This window comes from Genypterus blacodes, unplaced genomic scaffold (genome assembly GCF_046128005.1).
Source record: "Genypterus blacodes isolate CSIRO-AG114 ecotype Tasmania unplaced genomic scaffold, CSIRO-AGI_Gbla_v1 ptg000156l_1, whole genome shotgun sequence".
NCBI classification, from domain to species: Eukaryota; Metazoa; Chordata; class Actinopteri; order Ophidiiformes; family Ophidiidae; genus Genypterus; species Genypterus blacodes.
In genome coordinates, this window is record NW_027466957.1 from 5,293,133 (window position 1) to 5,309,656 (window position 16,524).

Sequence of the window (16,524 nt, forward strand, 5' to 3'; positions counted from 1 at the left end):
GCTGCCCGGGGTGATAATAAAGAGACGCGCATGGAGACTGAGATGAAGTGAAGAAGGAGGTCGGTGAAGTGCACGACTGCAGCTGTTGTTCATTAAACACCACCCGCGCATACACACACACACACACACACACACACACACACACACTCCAAGACAGATTCTGCAGATGAAACTTAAAAATAGAAAGTTCAGGGCCACCTGCAGGGTTAAACCAAGGGTCAGCCCGTGACCTTTAGCTCCATTGTTCTGCATGCAGAGAGTGTTAGTGATGTGTCTGTGTTGTTCTGTGGAGGGAAGAAGTGAATCCATGTGTCGTCCATCTGGCAGAGCTCCACTGTTATGTAACTCACACTACAAAGGGCTTTTTTTCCTCTACAAAAGGAGAGGACAAATGTGCACAGGCACATTTTGCACAGGTGAGGTCCTCTCTCCTAACAAATCATCAAATATTGAGAACATACCGCTGTAATATCTATAGAAAGTTTTATTTTGTGTAAAAATCAACACATACTGTATTTACAGATGATTACTTGTAATTTTTCATTATAGATTCGAGAAATCCTTTACTATACATGGCAAGAATGAGCAAAGTGAATAAAACAAACGCACGGCATCGCAACAGGAATCTCAATTTGAAAATGTTTACCAAATAACTTGTGAATTTTAATGGTTCCAGATTGAACTCTAATAATGATGTGGGAAACACTTTGACGTCTCCATGTTTCTTCTTCTTCTTTCTTCTAAATGACCGCGTATTTAACGTTTGTTCAACATCAACAAAACCAAAGGGACCTTTGAGTTAAGATACACAAATAGATAATAGTACACAAGCAATAACTGTAATAAGTATAAAAACATATATTACATGTTAGACTCTGTCTGTCAAACAACTCAACAAACTCAGTAACCCGACAATATGTTTTAAAGGTACAAAATGACTGCTTAATGACTTATTTGAGAGGAAATGAACGTTCAGTAATCACATATTTTGTGTTTTTTGATTTCAAGGTTGAATGTGAGCTACTTTACACTTGATTTATGTATAACCATGACTGCTGAACATTCTGTAGAACTGTATAAAATCATAATTCAAGTACAGTAGATAAGAACACTCTATGCACACATACTGGGAGTATGTTCGTCTGCATACTCTCACCATCAGTCTGTGTGTGTTTGGCATTCACAAACAAAACGCTCATCACACCCAACACCCAATTTTTGTCTCTTTTTAGGTGTTTTTTCTCCAAAAACAGGCAGAAGCACACACACACACCATATAAAACATCGTACAGTTCTTTCAAGTTTTGCTGATCTCAGTAGGAAATCACGCAGTTCATCTCATCAGCCAGGTCCTCCTCAAAGCGGCCCACTGACTGACCGGTTCCGCGGGCTATCAGGTCCGTGGCGGCGCCCTCCATTTCGTCCACGGTCATGTGACAGGCCTCGGCGATCTCCCGCTTGGCAAAGGTCACAAACTTTGGGTCCCTGGCGTACATGCCGAGGCCCTCTGAGATCAGGATCTGACATGAGCAAGAAAGAAAGCAAAGACTCTCTGACTCTCACATAACATCACAACGAGCGGCCGATATAAGCTTTAAAGGTAATATCAGTATCGGTCCGGTTGCATGATCACTCACCGACTCAACCAAACTGTCAGCGCTGCCTTTGTTGATGAAGCTCTGGCTGGCGGGCGGCATCCTGACGCTGGTGAAGGTTCTGGTCTGACGGGGGTACCACCCCGGGCGGCTCCCTGCGGGGAGGCTGGCCGAGCCGTCGCTCCACAGGGGCTGGCTGGTGCCGGTGGCCTCGTCCACCAGGACCATCGGGGTGTAGATCAGTTTGCCTCTGCGTCCCTGGGGTCCGGTCATTCCAGGACCTGGAGTGGTTCCGGCTGCTGTAGCGTTGGTCCAGGAGGCAGAAGACATGGAGTACACGCTGCTGGGCCGCGAGTCCAGACTCTGCTGGGTCTGACACAGGGAGTGGAGGTGAGGATGAGGATGAGAAGCACTTGGTATATATTGTATTAATAATATATGTGAGCTTTGTGTCTGTGTGCTGAGGTCGTACATGGAGACGGGATCTAGCTGTGGGTGGGTTCCCAATCCCTGGAATGGGGAGATCGACGCTGGTCTGTGGTTTCAGACATTGGAAGTTGAAGGAAGGCTTACGACCTGGAACAGTGAGCAAGTACAAGTGTCATACAGTGAAATATACATAGTGTCTACTGTACATCAGTTACTTCAACTGACACACTGAGCGACTAACGTGTGTATGTTTGTCTCACCTGCAGGTACTGCAGGAAGGAGGCGTCTTCTGACAAACTGCATGCCGCTGCTCTCATTTCCGTTGTAGCCGTTTCCGGTGTAACCGCTCACTGTGCTGACGTTGCCGTTGAAGCTGACGACGCTGCCGTTGTCGTTGTAGCCCGTGCCGGCGTATCCGTTCCCACTGTATCCGTTGGCGATGTCCACGCTGGAGCTGCACGTGATGTTGCCACCGTTCACGGTTGTGTCACTGTAACCGTTGGCGGCGAAACCATTGCTGTCGTGGTTGGCGTAGGGTGTTGGTGTTTCCTCTATTCTGTGTGCGGCACTGTCCAGGCTCTGTCTACTGTAGGCCGCCTCAGTTGGTACAGGAGAAACCTCCTCTGGATACGAATACCTTTTTAAAAAATTCAAAAAAGTGGTTGAGTTTCTATTTTTAAATACCACACAGGTGCACGGTTGCTCTATTTGCTCCTTACCTTTCTGCTGAGGCTAAACTCACAGCATCCACTTCACTGTAATACTGTGGCTCAGCTATTTCAGGTGTAAAAGCCACCACCGGTTCTTCGGCAAGGATTGGTTGTTCGTCTGCAACCGGTTCAACTATCACGGGTATTGGCGTTGTTGCCACTGGAGGAGCGGGAGGCGGCTCAGTGATGGGGTCGGGTCTGTTTGTAGAGAAAGAGCCAGACAGAGGAGTAAGAAAATGGAACAAAACGTGGATGAGTTTACAAAGCACTCGGATGCACACCTGGCTGGCAGAGGCTCGATTCGTTCGGGCTGCTCCGTCACTATGCAGTCGCCGGAGAATTCAGACCCTGGCCTCTGGAACTCCTGTAGACGCTCCACCTGCTCAGTGACCACGCCCCCATTCGCTATCTTGGTCTCAGATTCGATGATCACAGCCGTCCGCTCCACCAGGGTCTCAATGGTCGGCATTGGCGTGTTAGCACGCGTGGTGTTTGCAGAGGAGTCACGCTCGATGTAGAACATCTCATCTCCTGTCGTGTCTCCATCCGCGGCCTCCTCCTCCTCCATGTCGCAGGCCATAGCCAGGCGCATCTCCGGAGCCAGGTCCTGCAGTGACCGCAGCCCTTGCTGAGAAGACAGAAACACAGCTTTTAATATACATGTGCATATTGAAGGAGGAGAGTCGGACAAACACTCACAAAGTAACTAGAAAGCTAAAGATGAAGGTTAAAGTCACCTGGAGAGAAGCCGCCTTATCTTTCCTTTTGGATTTCCTCTCCCTCTCCTTTCTTTTGCGGAACTTTTTAAAATAGTCCTGAATCAGGAAACTGGCATAAAATTTCCCACAAGTCACCTCATCCCCTGAGAAGAAAACACATGGATGAAGAGTGAGGATGAGGATGTTGAGACAAGGCCAAAGGAGAAAGATCATACATTCCAGATTTATAAAGCAGATGTTCAAAGTTATTTCCCCTTTCTAACTTGTTCTAACAATTTATGACTTTTGGCAGCCAGGTAGTTCCTCTTTAATCTTTTGTTTTACCTCTAGGGGGCGGAATAACTTCATCGATGAGTTTGGGCTTGGTGCGCTTCCACAGCTTCTTAATAATCAGCTTCAGCTCCTCATTCTGCTGGTCGATGGGACCTGAACGATATAGAAGCAACAAACACTTTAAGGAAAACCACACACTGACAACAGAGGAGCACATTAGGAGCGAATACATGTACGCTTCTGAAGGACACCTCACCCTCGGTCTTGATCTTGAGTGAGGTCCGCACGAGGGCAAACAGAGTAGCGTTGAAGGTAACTGTTCCGTCGGTGTGCAGCGGGACATTCATAGCCACGAGTCTCTGAGAGGACAAGATGATGAGGATGTAGGAATGCATAGGAAGGATAGAGAGTGGATATGAAGAGAAGGAAGACAAATAGAAGCATTAACATAAAGAAAAGGGAGTGAACGACTGTTTAGATTGAGATCTTCCTCACTCTGCAGCAGTGGGTGGCTGCTGACTTACCTTGCAAGCCACACGGTGAGGGCACAGCTTTCCAAAACCGAGAGGGGGCTGAATCCTGCGCAGCATAGTGACCACATCGATGTGCTTTATCCGACCGCTGCCACAGGTAGACCAACACAAAACACTCATTAAGCCATACGATTAAAACAAACAGACATAAACAATACAGACACGAGTGAAGAAGTCAGGAACGAGGAACAAGTCAGACTTACGTGGCCTCCGGGTCGTAGTCGGACCAAACTCTCTTGAACTCGTCCAGGTGGTGAGTACCAAGCACGGTCCAGTCTCGCGTCAGGTACTCAAAGTTATCCATGATGACAGCGATGAAAAGGTTGATGATCTTGGTAGAGAGATAAGGAGAAGCGCAACAACTAAGACCAACATATCACTTTTACTACATGATTAAGTGTAATTAGGACACCATGAGACTCAAAATGAATGCAGATTGCAAATCAGTGTGCAGAATCGACAAAACTAAACTTTCAAAATCACTTTCAATCTCACCTTGAACGCATTGGACACAAGATTTATGATGCTACTTAATTTGGAGTGTTGACTAAAATGACATTACTTTGAATAATATCTTATGACCCATAATCCTCAGCTTCCCTCACCAGGTAAGCACAGAGCATGAAGAAGCTGATGAAGTAGATATAGGACAGGTTGCTGCCGCAGGTGTACTCCTCTCCGGGCTCAGTGTCTGACTCGGGGTCACAGCGTCTTCCGGGCAGCGCTGCCAGCATGATCTCCTGCCACTGCTCCCCCGTGGCGCACCTGCAAGCAGACAGAGACCCAGCCAGCGCCGTTCATATCGATCCATCATTTCCTCTAGACCTCTTTAACATTTTAGTTCCACGATTAAAATGCCACACCTGAACAGCACCAGGACGGCCATGAAGAACGTCTGGAAGTTGCAGTTTCTGTTGATGTCTGTGTTGTCGTCTACGGCAACCTTCCCAAACGTCTGAAAGCAGAAGAATAGTTCTGTAGTAAGAGGCTGATCCAGTAGCAACCAGAGGACTGTATGACTGACAACGTCCTCCGGCTCCATTGTGTTGTTTTTAGGTTTGGTTATTCTTCTTCTTAGACGGTAAATTTCTCAATTTGATCAAACAGTCCTGATCACTTTGACAGGGCGAGACTCACCTGCATGCCAATCACAGCATAGATGAAAAAGATCATTGCGATGAGCAGACCGACATACGGTAAAGCCTGAGTGGAGCAAAATCAAGGTATGAGCATGTGATAATAATAATTAAACAATTGAATTCAAAAGTGTATTATTGTAAGTATTGTGTGTATCATGTTGCTTTAAGCTGCACTGACCTGTAGAGACTTGACAAAGGTCCAGAGGAGCGTCCGGATACCCTCCCCTTTGCTCAGCAGTTTGACCAATCTCAAAACTCGGAACAGACGAAAGAATGTGATGGACACTTTTCCACTTTCGCCTTTACCCTGGAGAGAAAATGTGTTAAAACATAAACAGTTAAATTCAAATTACGCATTTGCAAAAACTGATGTGAACACGTTAATATGAGGATGAGATGAAGGCCTATGAGGAAAGCCTTGAAGTGTGCAGCTCTCACCTCACCATGGCCGCCTCCTCCCTGGAATGATTCAGGGTTGAATCCACAACACACACAGAGACAAAAGGATGCATGTGAACATCACAGCAGTGTTTGTTTATTAATATCTGTTCCAATTTTGCACCTAGATTCACCTCTTATAGATTTAACAAGGCTTATATTGAGACTTTCACTTGTTTATATTGATGTCATTATTATTTTTGCCGTCATTATATTAATGTTTGCGCAATAAACATGATATAATTCTGTAGAAACTTCTGTGACTTCTTACTTTGTGAGTCAAGAAAGACTGAAAAGTGGTGAAACTTACACTAAACTCTGAGACGGCGATGTCTAGCACGCTGCCCACGACGATGAGCGCGTCAAACGAATTCCAGGGATCGATGAAATAGTGCTACACGGGAAATCGCAACATCAACAATCAATATCAACCGGTCTTAACAAACAAACTCAATTATATTTCCAAGACGAACTGAGTGAAATCTCACATGCGCCCGAAGACCCAGCAGCTTGATGACCATCTCTATGGTGAAAACCACAGTGAAGATCATATTGAGGATGTCCATGACGGATGTGAAGAGTTTAGACTGCTCATAATGCTGAGAGAGAGAGACACACACACACACGCCGTCACATGGCAGCAGTGGAACCTTTGACATATGGGAGGTTCATGTGAGAATGATCATCACTGGTACCTGTATAGCCAGAGTGAGAGTGTTGCCAAGGATCAGGACAAACATGATGTACTCAAACTGGCTGGAGTTGATGATCTTCCAGAATTTGAGCTGCGACGGGTTTTTGGGGATGTAAATCTTTATAGGCTGAGCTTTCAGTGCGTAATACACACATTGGCGCTATGAAGGACACAAAGAAAAAACGAAAGGGTGTTAAAGCTATGTATTTTATGTACATCTGCCATTGTTTTTGGGTAGGGTGGTCCATTTTAGAGATATTTGGCATTAATTTCAGCTCAGTCATGTTACAGAGCTACATCACGCCTGCAGCAAACTGATGTGAGAAGGCACCTGGACCTTTGGGTGAAGATTTGTGTTTAACTAAACGTAGGGTTCCACTTTTAGAAGACTAATGCACAGATTATAAGGCTAACAGACGTGTTAAATCTCCAAAGGTTACATAAAAGAGTGTCAGTGAAGTAGTCTGGATGCAAATTTGCAGACATTTTGCTTACTTGATTTTTGTTGAGCTCACAGTTTTTGAATTCGGCCTCTCCTTGCTCTCGAAACGTGATGATGACGAAACCCACGAAAATGTTCATCATGAAGAAGGCGATAATAATGATGTAGATGATGAAGAAGATGGAGATTTCTACTCGGTAGTTGTAAATGGGTCCTCGGTTTATAGCGTTGGCATCCACTGCCCGGTACAGGAGCCTTTATTCAAAAAACACAACAGTGAGGACAACTTTCAAAGACAAAACAACAAAGTATCTGAAGCTGAGACGATCAGAGTGGAGAGCCGCTGCTTACTGTGGCCAGCCTTCAAATGTCGATACGGTGAAGAGAGCCAACATGCCCATCAGCACGTTGTCAAAGTTAAAATCGCTGTTCTGCCAAATCCTCTCTTTCACCATGGGGTGGTTCATGTCCCCGTCTTTATAGATCACAAATGATCCCCTAAAGGTAAACACACACACATTAACAACACGTTTTATACACACGGACGACACCTTCTCAGACTGGTTTGTGTTAAGTGTTGAAACCGAGCAGACAAATGGGCCTCAAATGTTTAGAACTCTAACAAAAACAAAAAACTTCAGTAAAAGATGAGAAAAAAATCTAACTTTAATTTTAATTTATTGATTTCTCAGTGAAATCCATTATGATTTGCGTAAAATGACCAATGGTGGTACTAATAACACAATTTGAAAAACATCTTACTTGCATTCCTCTGGAGTGTGTTTAGCTTCATCCGTGCAGCTGTAGAATCTGCCCTGTGACAGGAATATCAGGGGAGTTCACACATTCAATAAAACCATAGAAGAAGAACTCCACCAGAACTCTGAAATAACGGCTCTGCACCTTGAAGAGCTGCACCCCGATGCAGGCAAACATGAACTGAAGGAGCGTCGTGACGATCAGGATGTTGCCGATGGTCCGGATTGCCACAAACACACATTGCACAACATTCTGCCAAACAAAAAGCGACAAAGCTGAACTTTAAACCAAGGCGACATTCTACATACCCATTGGTAAGAAAGTAAGAAACAGAGGGAATAAAAGAACAGCATGGATTTACCTTGAGTCCCTTAGCTCTGTTAATGGCTCGAAGAGGCCTGAGCACTCGCAGCACTCGGAGGATCTTCACAACGGAGATCGCACTCGAGCTGAGAGCAGCGAAAAGAAAAGGTCAGAAAGTGCGAAACAATCAAGTATTCGCGCAGAGTTGAGTCATTTTCGTGACTGAAACTCACTGGAGGAAGAAGGATGTGAGCGACACACCGACAACCAACAGGTCAAGAAGGTTGAAGGCGTTTCTACAGAAGGAGCCAGAGTGCAGAAACGCTCCGTAGACGGTCATCTGGACACGAAGGAGGAAGGAGAAATTAGATTCAAACTTAGAAACAGTTTTTAAAACATTCACTAAAATAGTTACCTTCAGTACGATCTCCACCGTGAAAACCGAAGTGAAGACATAATCAGCATAACCCAGCACCTGAGGAGAAAACAGCTCAGATTAATGTTCTAATAATGGACGCATGTGTAGTGGGACGTATTTCCCTAGCAGGTAAGGGAAGCGAGGACAGGAGGGGGACAGGAGGACATGAAGGCCTTTCTGCAGGGAGGGAATGTAGATGAGGTTTGCGATGCGGCTCGGTCTTACGATGTTCCTGAATGAGTGCGATTTGATCGGGTCCTCGGCAGCCAGGGAGATGCTGCTGAGGATGATGAAGATGAGGATGAAGTTGGTGAAGTAGGGGTGATGGATGAGGTTGTGGCAGGCGACTCGCAAACTGATGGTGGGAAGGAGAAGAGGAGAGGATTATGTATTATGGATTCAAATTATGAACTAAATTGAGTAGGATTGGGGAAACAAGATGAGTCATCCGACCGAACACATCATGTTTAAACTTAAGTACCAGTTTTTCTTCCCGAGGAGGAAGAAAGAGCTTCCATCAGGGATTGGGACAATCTTCTCTTTGGGTCCGGAGAACTCAGGCTTTAATGGAGCGACTCCTACAATGACACAGGAGTCGCACAGAAAAGATGTAAGACACAGTTTAGATCTTCATCAGTGTCTCCTGCACAGTGGGATGACTCACCCTCCAGCCCCTCGATGGCCCTCAGCTCTTCGTTTTCTTGCCAGTCGTCTTCGTCATTCTACAGACATGTGGAACACAGAGGAACAAAGACGTGACTTCATGTGGAAATCTACTCAGTCCCATATTGAAAAAAAAGAAACATTTTTAAAACTCTACCCCTGCATCCTCATCCTCTTTCTCTTCATCATCATCCCACTCCTCTTCATCGTCCTTTTTCTCTCTGAAAAGGACGAAAACAACAAACAATTGAAGCAAAAGAGATTCACCTTCTCATTGTCACCTTTTATGTCAAACTTACTCCACTGGTTTCTTTCCGCCTCCACCTGCCAAGTTGTCCACAGCGATAGCCAAGAAGACATTGAGCAGAATGTCTGAGTGCAAAATTAAGGAATGGACTTTTTGGAAGGAAGTACCACAGTTTATGATGAGTTTGCAAAATAACCTGAAAGCTTTCGACATAAGCAAAAGGTATTGGTATGAAGGATACAGTTACCACAAACAAAGAGGATGACAAAGTAAATGCACACCACCATGTTGGGGAAGACCGGCCCTCCGTAGGCCATGATGCCGTCGTACATGACAGCGTTCCAGTCCTCTCCAGTGAGGATCTGCAGAGAGAGAGAGAGACCGAAATGGTGAAGCAATACAATAACACATCAGTCAACACAGGGAATATAGAGTCGTGGTGAGTAACTGTGGAGATATAAATCACCTGGAAACAAGTGAGCAGAGCCTGGGGGAAGGAGTCGAAGGTGCTTCTCTTCATCTGAGTTTCATCAAAATTGAATTTGCCTCCAAACAACTGCATGCCCAGCAAGGCGAAGATGATGAGGAAGAGGAAGAGCAAAAGCAGGAGGGAGCAGATAGCTTTCATGGAGTTGAGCAGAGAGTTGACCAGGTCAGACAGAGCAGCCCAGTGCCTGGAAATGTCAAGAGACAGCAACAGATCATCAGTGACAGCATGGATACGGATCAGTTAACATACATGTAACATCTCTATAAAATGGTCGTCCAGTTACCGTGTCATTTTGAATATCCTGAGCAGGCGAATGCAGCGCAGCACGGAGATGCCAATAGGGGGGATGACTTGCATCTCCACAAGCAGCGTCTCTAGAATGCCGCCGCACACCACAAAGCAATCGAAGCGGTTGAACAGTGCCATGAAATAGATCTGTAGACCGAAGGCGTACATCTTCATCAGCATCTCCAGGGTGAACAAAAGCAGCAGGATCTTGTTGGCCCGTTCTGAGGGAGACACAAAACAAGAATGAGTTGTTATTTACGTCTTCCGTATCGGAATTAAAAGTGTAAAGCGGGTTGATCGGGACCTTGCATCTCCGTGAGCCACTTGGGCTGTCCGTAATGTTCTGAGGCGCTGGCCGCAGTGTTGAGAAACACCAGCAGAAGCACCAACCAGTAGAAGTTGGTGGTCTTCGCTGCCACGCGGCAATTCTTCCTCATTGTGTGGTTCAGCTGGCACAACTGGTCACTAAAGGACAAGACAGTTTGATGCGATGATGTTACGGGACTGTGTTGATTGAGTACAAAGACATTTTTATGTAATATATGGAGTGTAATATTGAAGATCTTACCAGAAGCTGTTGGCCATCATCTTTGCCCTGGTGAAACAGGAAAACAACAAAGACTGGTGAGATTAGTTCTTCAACGCCTGAACACCAACGATACACTGAATCTTTGTTCACTGCTGCCTTACATAAGTGAAGCACAGAAGCCGCTGTCGTCATCGAGATATGCAATGTCGTCATCCGAGTCCGATTCTGTTCAACACACAGATACATGTTAGGCTGTGAGACAACATCAAAGTGTGTACTTATCACAGCTTACACAAGTAACAGCGGTGGCCATCATACCTCCTCCATCTTCACTGTGTTTGTACCAACCAAACTTCTTCATCATCTTCTTCTTGGCGATCGCAGCTCCTTTGAAGGCAAACAGAAGCAGATTATAACAGGCTGTAAGACTGCAAGCGTAGGTGTTTTGGAAGTTTGAACGCACGTGTCAAACTTACGCTTGTTTCCTTCTTCGTCCACGTCTTCTGCCTCTATGAGCCAGTCCATGTAGCCGATCATGTCCTCTTCCATCTGCTTGCTCTCCTGAGCTTTCTGCAGCTCACCGCGAGCCACGGCTTTCTCTCTTTCCTTGGAGAACTCTCTGTGCAAACAGGAGCAAACACAGATGACGTGCTTGACTTTTCTTTGTTTATCACTGCACGATAACTTCACAACTTCACGCCTGAGGCCTGCAGTGCAACAGCTACCCACCCGCTCAACACACCCAACACAAGGTTGATGATGAAAAATGATCCAAAAATGACCAGAGACACAAAATAAATCCAGGGAATCTCATAGCCAATCGCATCATTCATCTGTGAGAGAGAGAGAGAGAGAGAGAGAGAGAGAGAGCGGTGCAGGTAAGTATAATTTAGTTGTATGTGCACAGTGTACAGTGAGAGGAAGAGTGTGGAACATACCCAGTAAAGCACATCTGTCCAACCCTCCATGGTGATGCACTGGAAAACAGTCAGCATGGCAAAGAAAATGTTGTCAAAATTTGTGATGCCGCCATTTGGCCCCTCCCACTTGCCCCTGCACTCTGTCGCATTGAGGGTGCAGAAGCGCCCGCTCCCTGCAAACGCACATGGCGAGGGGTCATCCTCCACCATGAGACCTAGAGGGAGGAAGAGCGATAGACACACAGGAATTCAGGACCCACGCGGTTAAGGAGGCGACGCTGACAACATGCTTTTATGTTCAGAGGAGAGACCTGAGGTGGAGAAGTAGCACGTTTTATGCATCCTGCCGATGAAGAGCTCCAAGCCGATGATGGCGTAGATGATGATGACGAACATGACCAGCATGCCGATGTGGAGGAGGGGCACCATGGCTTTCATGATGGAGTTCAACACAATTTGAAGACCTGACAAAGCAAACGCATGTTTTTACAAATGATATACATCGCACACACACAGACACACCAACCGAAAACCAACCGTGTGTAACAGTCACTCACTTGGTACTCCAGATACAAGTCTGAGCGGCCTCAACACTCTGAATGCCCTTAGAGCTTTGACATCCAGGCCTCCAGGTTTCCCCGCCGCATGGTGGGCTTCCCCCGGCTTGTGGTCCGTCATCCCCTCTGCTATCACGCTGAACAGTCTACACACACATGGAACGCAGGTGTTTACATCCCTTTTACATTCATCAAACTCATTTTGATTGATCAGAAAGAAGCACCAAACACACCCGACAATGACAATAACGAAATCAAGCAAGTTCCACCCGCTGCGTATGTAGGCGCTGGGGTGCATGACTAATCCGTAGGCCAGAATTTTGGTGAAGGTTTCGATGGTGAAGATGACGAGGAAGACGTACTCCACTTGTTCCTGAGAAGAAAACAAGATGCAGGGATGAGCAGGAGACTTTAAACACCCTTTCATATTAGAGTTAGTGAGTGTACCTAAAGGAACAAATGATGCGTAAGCACTGAAGACATTGCCAAGTCCTCATTAAATAGATTCTGCAGGATGATCTGTATCACGAATAGTAATCACAGGCATCACCTGTGCTTTTTCCTGCAGGTTGCAGTGGCCTCCTAACCTCTTAACCCACTGCCTAACACATGCTTAAGCCTATGATCAGATCTCTTTTCAGTTACCGTCATACCTTAACACGTCTAATCACTGCTGTTACTGTCACCAGGCCTCTCTTTCTCTCTCTCTCTCTCTCTCTCTCTCTCTCTCTCTCTCTCTCTCTCTCTCAGTGTAACAACAGGCCAGGCATTCTATGGTGTAGTGCGTTCTGAGGAGACTGATGTTCACAAAAAAATCAGTCTAGTTCTTTACTTATTGCTTGAGAGATGATACCAATACATAAACCAAAAAGTGCTTTCATTGTGAGTTTTTGTAAAAGGTGAATCATTGAAGTCTTGAAGCAAACACAGAGAGAGGATACAAGAGAAGCATAGCACTGATGTGGGAATAACAACTGGAGAAATGCTGAGGAAGGAAGTGAATGCTGAATTGCCAGCTCCCCCCCCCCCCCCCAGTCTCACCTCTAGGTACAATCCAATAAAGAGATCCAACACTAACCATCTATCCTACAGGAAGTGTGACAGCGCGCGTGTGTGCTTGTGTGTGTGTGTACTCTTTTAAATTAAGTTTTCTCTGAAGCACTTAATCAAAGTCTGCAAACTAACCGAGGACTGTTTGGTCAATTTGTCCATCTGTCGTGGCTTTTAGGTAATTGTTGTTGGGTTTCATTATCGGAGAGTTTCTTTCTGTTGTTCTCGTTGTCTTTGCGGTGCCATTTCGATTATACAGAAATAAATTAATCACAAATTGGATTGAATCATTTGACTGAAAGATGACAAAGAGAAAGCAAGAGAGAGACAGACGAGGAGAGGGGGGGGGGGGGGAGAGAGAGAGGGGGGGGGGGGGAGAGAGAGAGAGGGGGGGGAGAGAGAGAGAGAGAGACGAAGCAGATGGTTGGTGTTTAAGCATCATGATCCCTGACAGGGTCACTTAAGAGGTCGCTCAACCACAAGTTTCCCCCTCTAATACCATTACCATCTAAGACAATACCATTATCCTGCCAGTAATTGTTCCTACCTTTGGCATAATGCCTACATTAAGTAATTTTCATCAACAACCTAAACTGTGACGTTTCTCCTTTTACACATCATCAAAACTACTATTTCTTACAATTATTCCTCCTCGTTTCTTCTTTATTGATCAATGTGCTATGACCATCTATCTATGATCATCTATCTTCCTGAGCCTTTAAGCTGAACATTGTTGTTGTTGTGCTGAGTATTGTATGTCTTTTACTGTTCTGGATGTACCACATCTCCATTGTTGGTTTGAGACCTGATATCTTCAGTCCTTTACTGATATTTTCTATTATGGGTTGCCAAATCAAGTCATTTATAAGTAACATTGAACATTATCTCAACCCACATTTGGGCTTTATGTTTTTTTCAACCTTCAAATTAAGCTCAAGAGCGTTCATTTAAGATGTATCATTTCTCTTTATCACTGAAAACTCACCAGTTGGTGGTTGGTTGCATTGGAGTCATCATCCGGGTATGGTTTAGTTACCCCCATGGCCACACAGTTGGCAAAAATGGCAAGTAGAATGAAAATATCAAAGGGTCTGAAGGATTGCAGTTAAGGGAAGAGCAGTTTTTCTGATACAAGCAAACGACATCAACGTGCAACTCCTGTGTATCTACCGCCCAACCCAACATATTCCCATCATTTGTGTACAAACAATCATAAGCTAATGTATATATACCCCATACTATACACACACACACGCACACAAACACACTGGAGAGGAGGATATTTCCATTCGACCAGGGCCAGAGCTGCCATGCGTATGGGATTGCTGAGGGTGAGGCAGCAGAGGGCTCGGGGGGCCCTGAGAGCAGACTTGTTTGCCTGCATGGCCTTCTTGGCCCCCCCAGCTCTTTTTCTGGAGGAGCCAGTTGACCCCATCGTGTCTGTTTTCCCGCCATCGCCCCCCGGGGGAGCATCTGTCAACAAACAGAGGGCACATCGCAATAATTATGCAATTATGATCTTTTAAATTAAATCACCATCCTGCCTGCATGTGAATTTGAATGAGGTTGTTACATGACCACACACTGATATATGGCTCCTGACTGGATTAGCACACCTGATCAATCATGTCGAGAAGTAAATGTGTCATAGTGTGTATATGTATACAGTGTCCATAGAGTTTTTAATTGGGGTAAGATACTTGAGGTTTCAGTCTCAGCTGATATATTGTCAATATATTTTATTGTCTGTGTCAGTCCACACATACTGTATTATACAACACAATCAGGAAAGAAACTGACATATATGGCCATAGTAATAGACAGGTATTCTGTCCTGAAGGCCTCATATTATAAGACCAGATGTGACCTACTTCTTTATTAGCAGCAGTATGGCCCTTAGCCTTAGCACAGCACTATCCCCAGGTATGAACACCTGCTAACAATGCTACCACATGGCAGACGCCTGCAGGTATTTTTATACTTATGCAGATATGGCCTATTATGGAAACCTTGGGCCAGTAGCCTACTTACCGACTGTTAATAGTGAAAAAGATATAGGATTATAATTTCCTTCAAACTTAAACTTTAAGTGATCTTGCCACAATATCTTCAAGAAATGTTTTGGAATACATAGGATTTCTCTGTTTGTGCTTCCAGGGAAGTTAACCCTTACAGAATAACAAGTGTACAGTATATACATCATATTGTGCCTAAAGCAAATCTCAGAAACATTGTAATTAGTTCCTACCTTTCTTTGCTCCATCCATGTTCGCAGCTTAAGACCACGAAATCACTTCAGAAAACCCAACATCTAACCCACCAGGTATGAATTCCAGCAGAAACTGAGAACTTTCTAACCATCTGCCTCCTGTCATTTCATGTCCCGGTGCAGCAGCTCGCCGGTGCAGCTCAGTGGCTCGTCCTGCCAACAGATGGGCAGCATTGAAATCCAAGTAAAGCTGCTTTCTGAAAATTTCTTACACTTGTACAAAAGTGGAACTAGATGTTTTAATGCAAGCATATAAAGCAATACTGGAATATGTGAACGAATGCGCTGCCATAACCGCGGTGTTCAGCGGCCGGGATTAAACTAGTTGAGCCGTTTAAAAAGGATGACAGTGAAAATCTTTGAGGGGGGGAGGAGGAGGAGGAGGAGGTCAACTCAGGAGGAACATGGAGGCTCCCTGCTGATGTTAAACAGGAACGGGAGAGCAGGCAGGGGTACAATCTGGCTGAAACATGTCAAATCGATCACTTTACAAGCTCCTTTCAGGGAAACTATTTCAGAACCTTGGACAGAACCGCCCCGTGGGTGCAGTACCATAAGCCTGCCTACAGAGGGCGCGCTTACACAGTAAATAATGAGGTTATTATTGTACACCACAGCTTGATTTAAGGTTTTTATGGTCCACTCTGCTTGGATCAAACTTTTCTAAACTGGAACACTTTGTTGCTGCAGCTTTTTGTTGAATTTAATTATGGGCTATTTAATCAAGCAAGACCGAATCTTTGAAACATTTAGTTGTATTTGTTTTTATTGTCTTTATTCCATTTTTATCTTAATATTTTCCTTTTGTCTTTCAAACCTTACATCTGCTATGTCTGTAATGTCTTTGTATGCCTTTGTAAAGCACTTTCACTTGCCTGTGTGTCTGTATGGTGCTATATGAACAAACTGGCCTTGCTCTCTAAAGCTGGGGGCTATGAAATATGACGCCAATCCAAGTCATTAACAACAACAGATACCTTTATTATGGTGATCAAGTTTCCAATCAAAAAATAAATATATTTATATATATATATAAATCAATTAATGCAAAACATTGCA

At 44.9% G+C, this 16,524-nt stretch overlaps 1 protein-coding gene across 2 annotated transcripts; it reads right to left on the reverse strand.

The window, feature by feature from the left end:
• Positions 1-525: 525 nt before the first annotated feature.
• On the reverse strand, positions 526-14,361 carry cacna1fa (calcium channel, voltage-dependent, L type, alpha 1F subunit a). Of its 2 annotated transcripts, XM_076166086.1 has the most exons (45): positions 14,182-14,360; positions 12,380-12,519; positions 12,147-12,292; positions 11,901-12,053; positions 11,608-11,804; positions 11,399-11,502; positions 11,146-11,288; positions 10,988-11,056; positions 10,831-10,894; positions 10,709-10,735; positions 10,445-10,605; positions 10,136-10,361; positions 9,829-10,036; positions 9,604-9,724; positions 9,415-9,487; positions 9,273-9,336; positions 9,117-9,174; positions 8,934-9,030; positions 8,678-8,807; positions 8,450-8,509; positions 8,268-8,374; positions 8,093-8,180; positions 7,876-7,983; positions 7,735-7,787; positions 7,324-7,470; positions 7,026-7,227; positions 6,532-6,690; positions 6,325-6,435; positions 6,147-6,230; positions 5,837-5,857; positions 5,577-5,705; positions 5,397-5,462; positions 5,123-5,214; positions 4,865-5,024; positions 4,463-4,590; positions 4,251-4,347; positions 3,983-4,085; positions 3,778-3,879; positions 3,472-3,596; positions 3,016-3,362; positions 2,744-2,932; positions 2,285-2,661; positions 2,068-2,171; positions 1,638-1,967; positions 526-1,520 (listed from the first exon to the last, which is right to left on the reverse strand). In XM_076166086.1, the coding sequence occupies exons 1-45, from the start codon at positions 14,236-14,238 to the stop codon at positions 1,314-1,316; spliced, it is 5,934 nt and encodes a 1,977-aa protein (XP_076022201.1). In that variant the 5' UTR covers positions 14,239-14,360; the 3' UTR covers positions 526-1,313. The 2 variants fall into 2 exon arrangements, with proteins under 2 accessions (XP_076022201.1, XP_076022200.1); XM_076166085.1 differs by having other exon boundaries at positions 8,268-8,509; positions 14,182-14,361.
• Between the last annotated feature and the right edge of the window lie 2,163 nt (positions 14,362-16,524).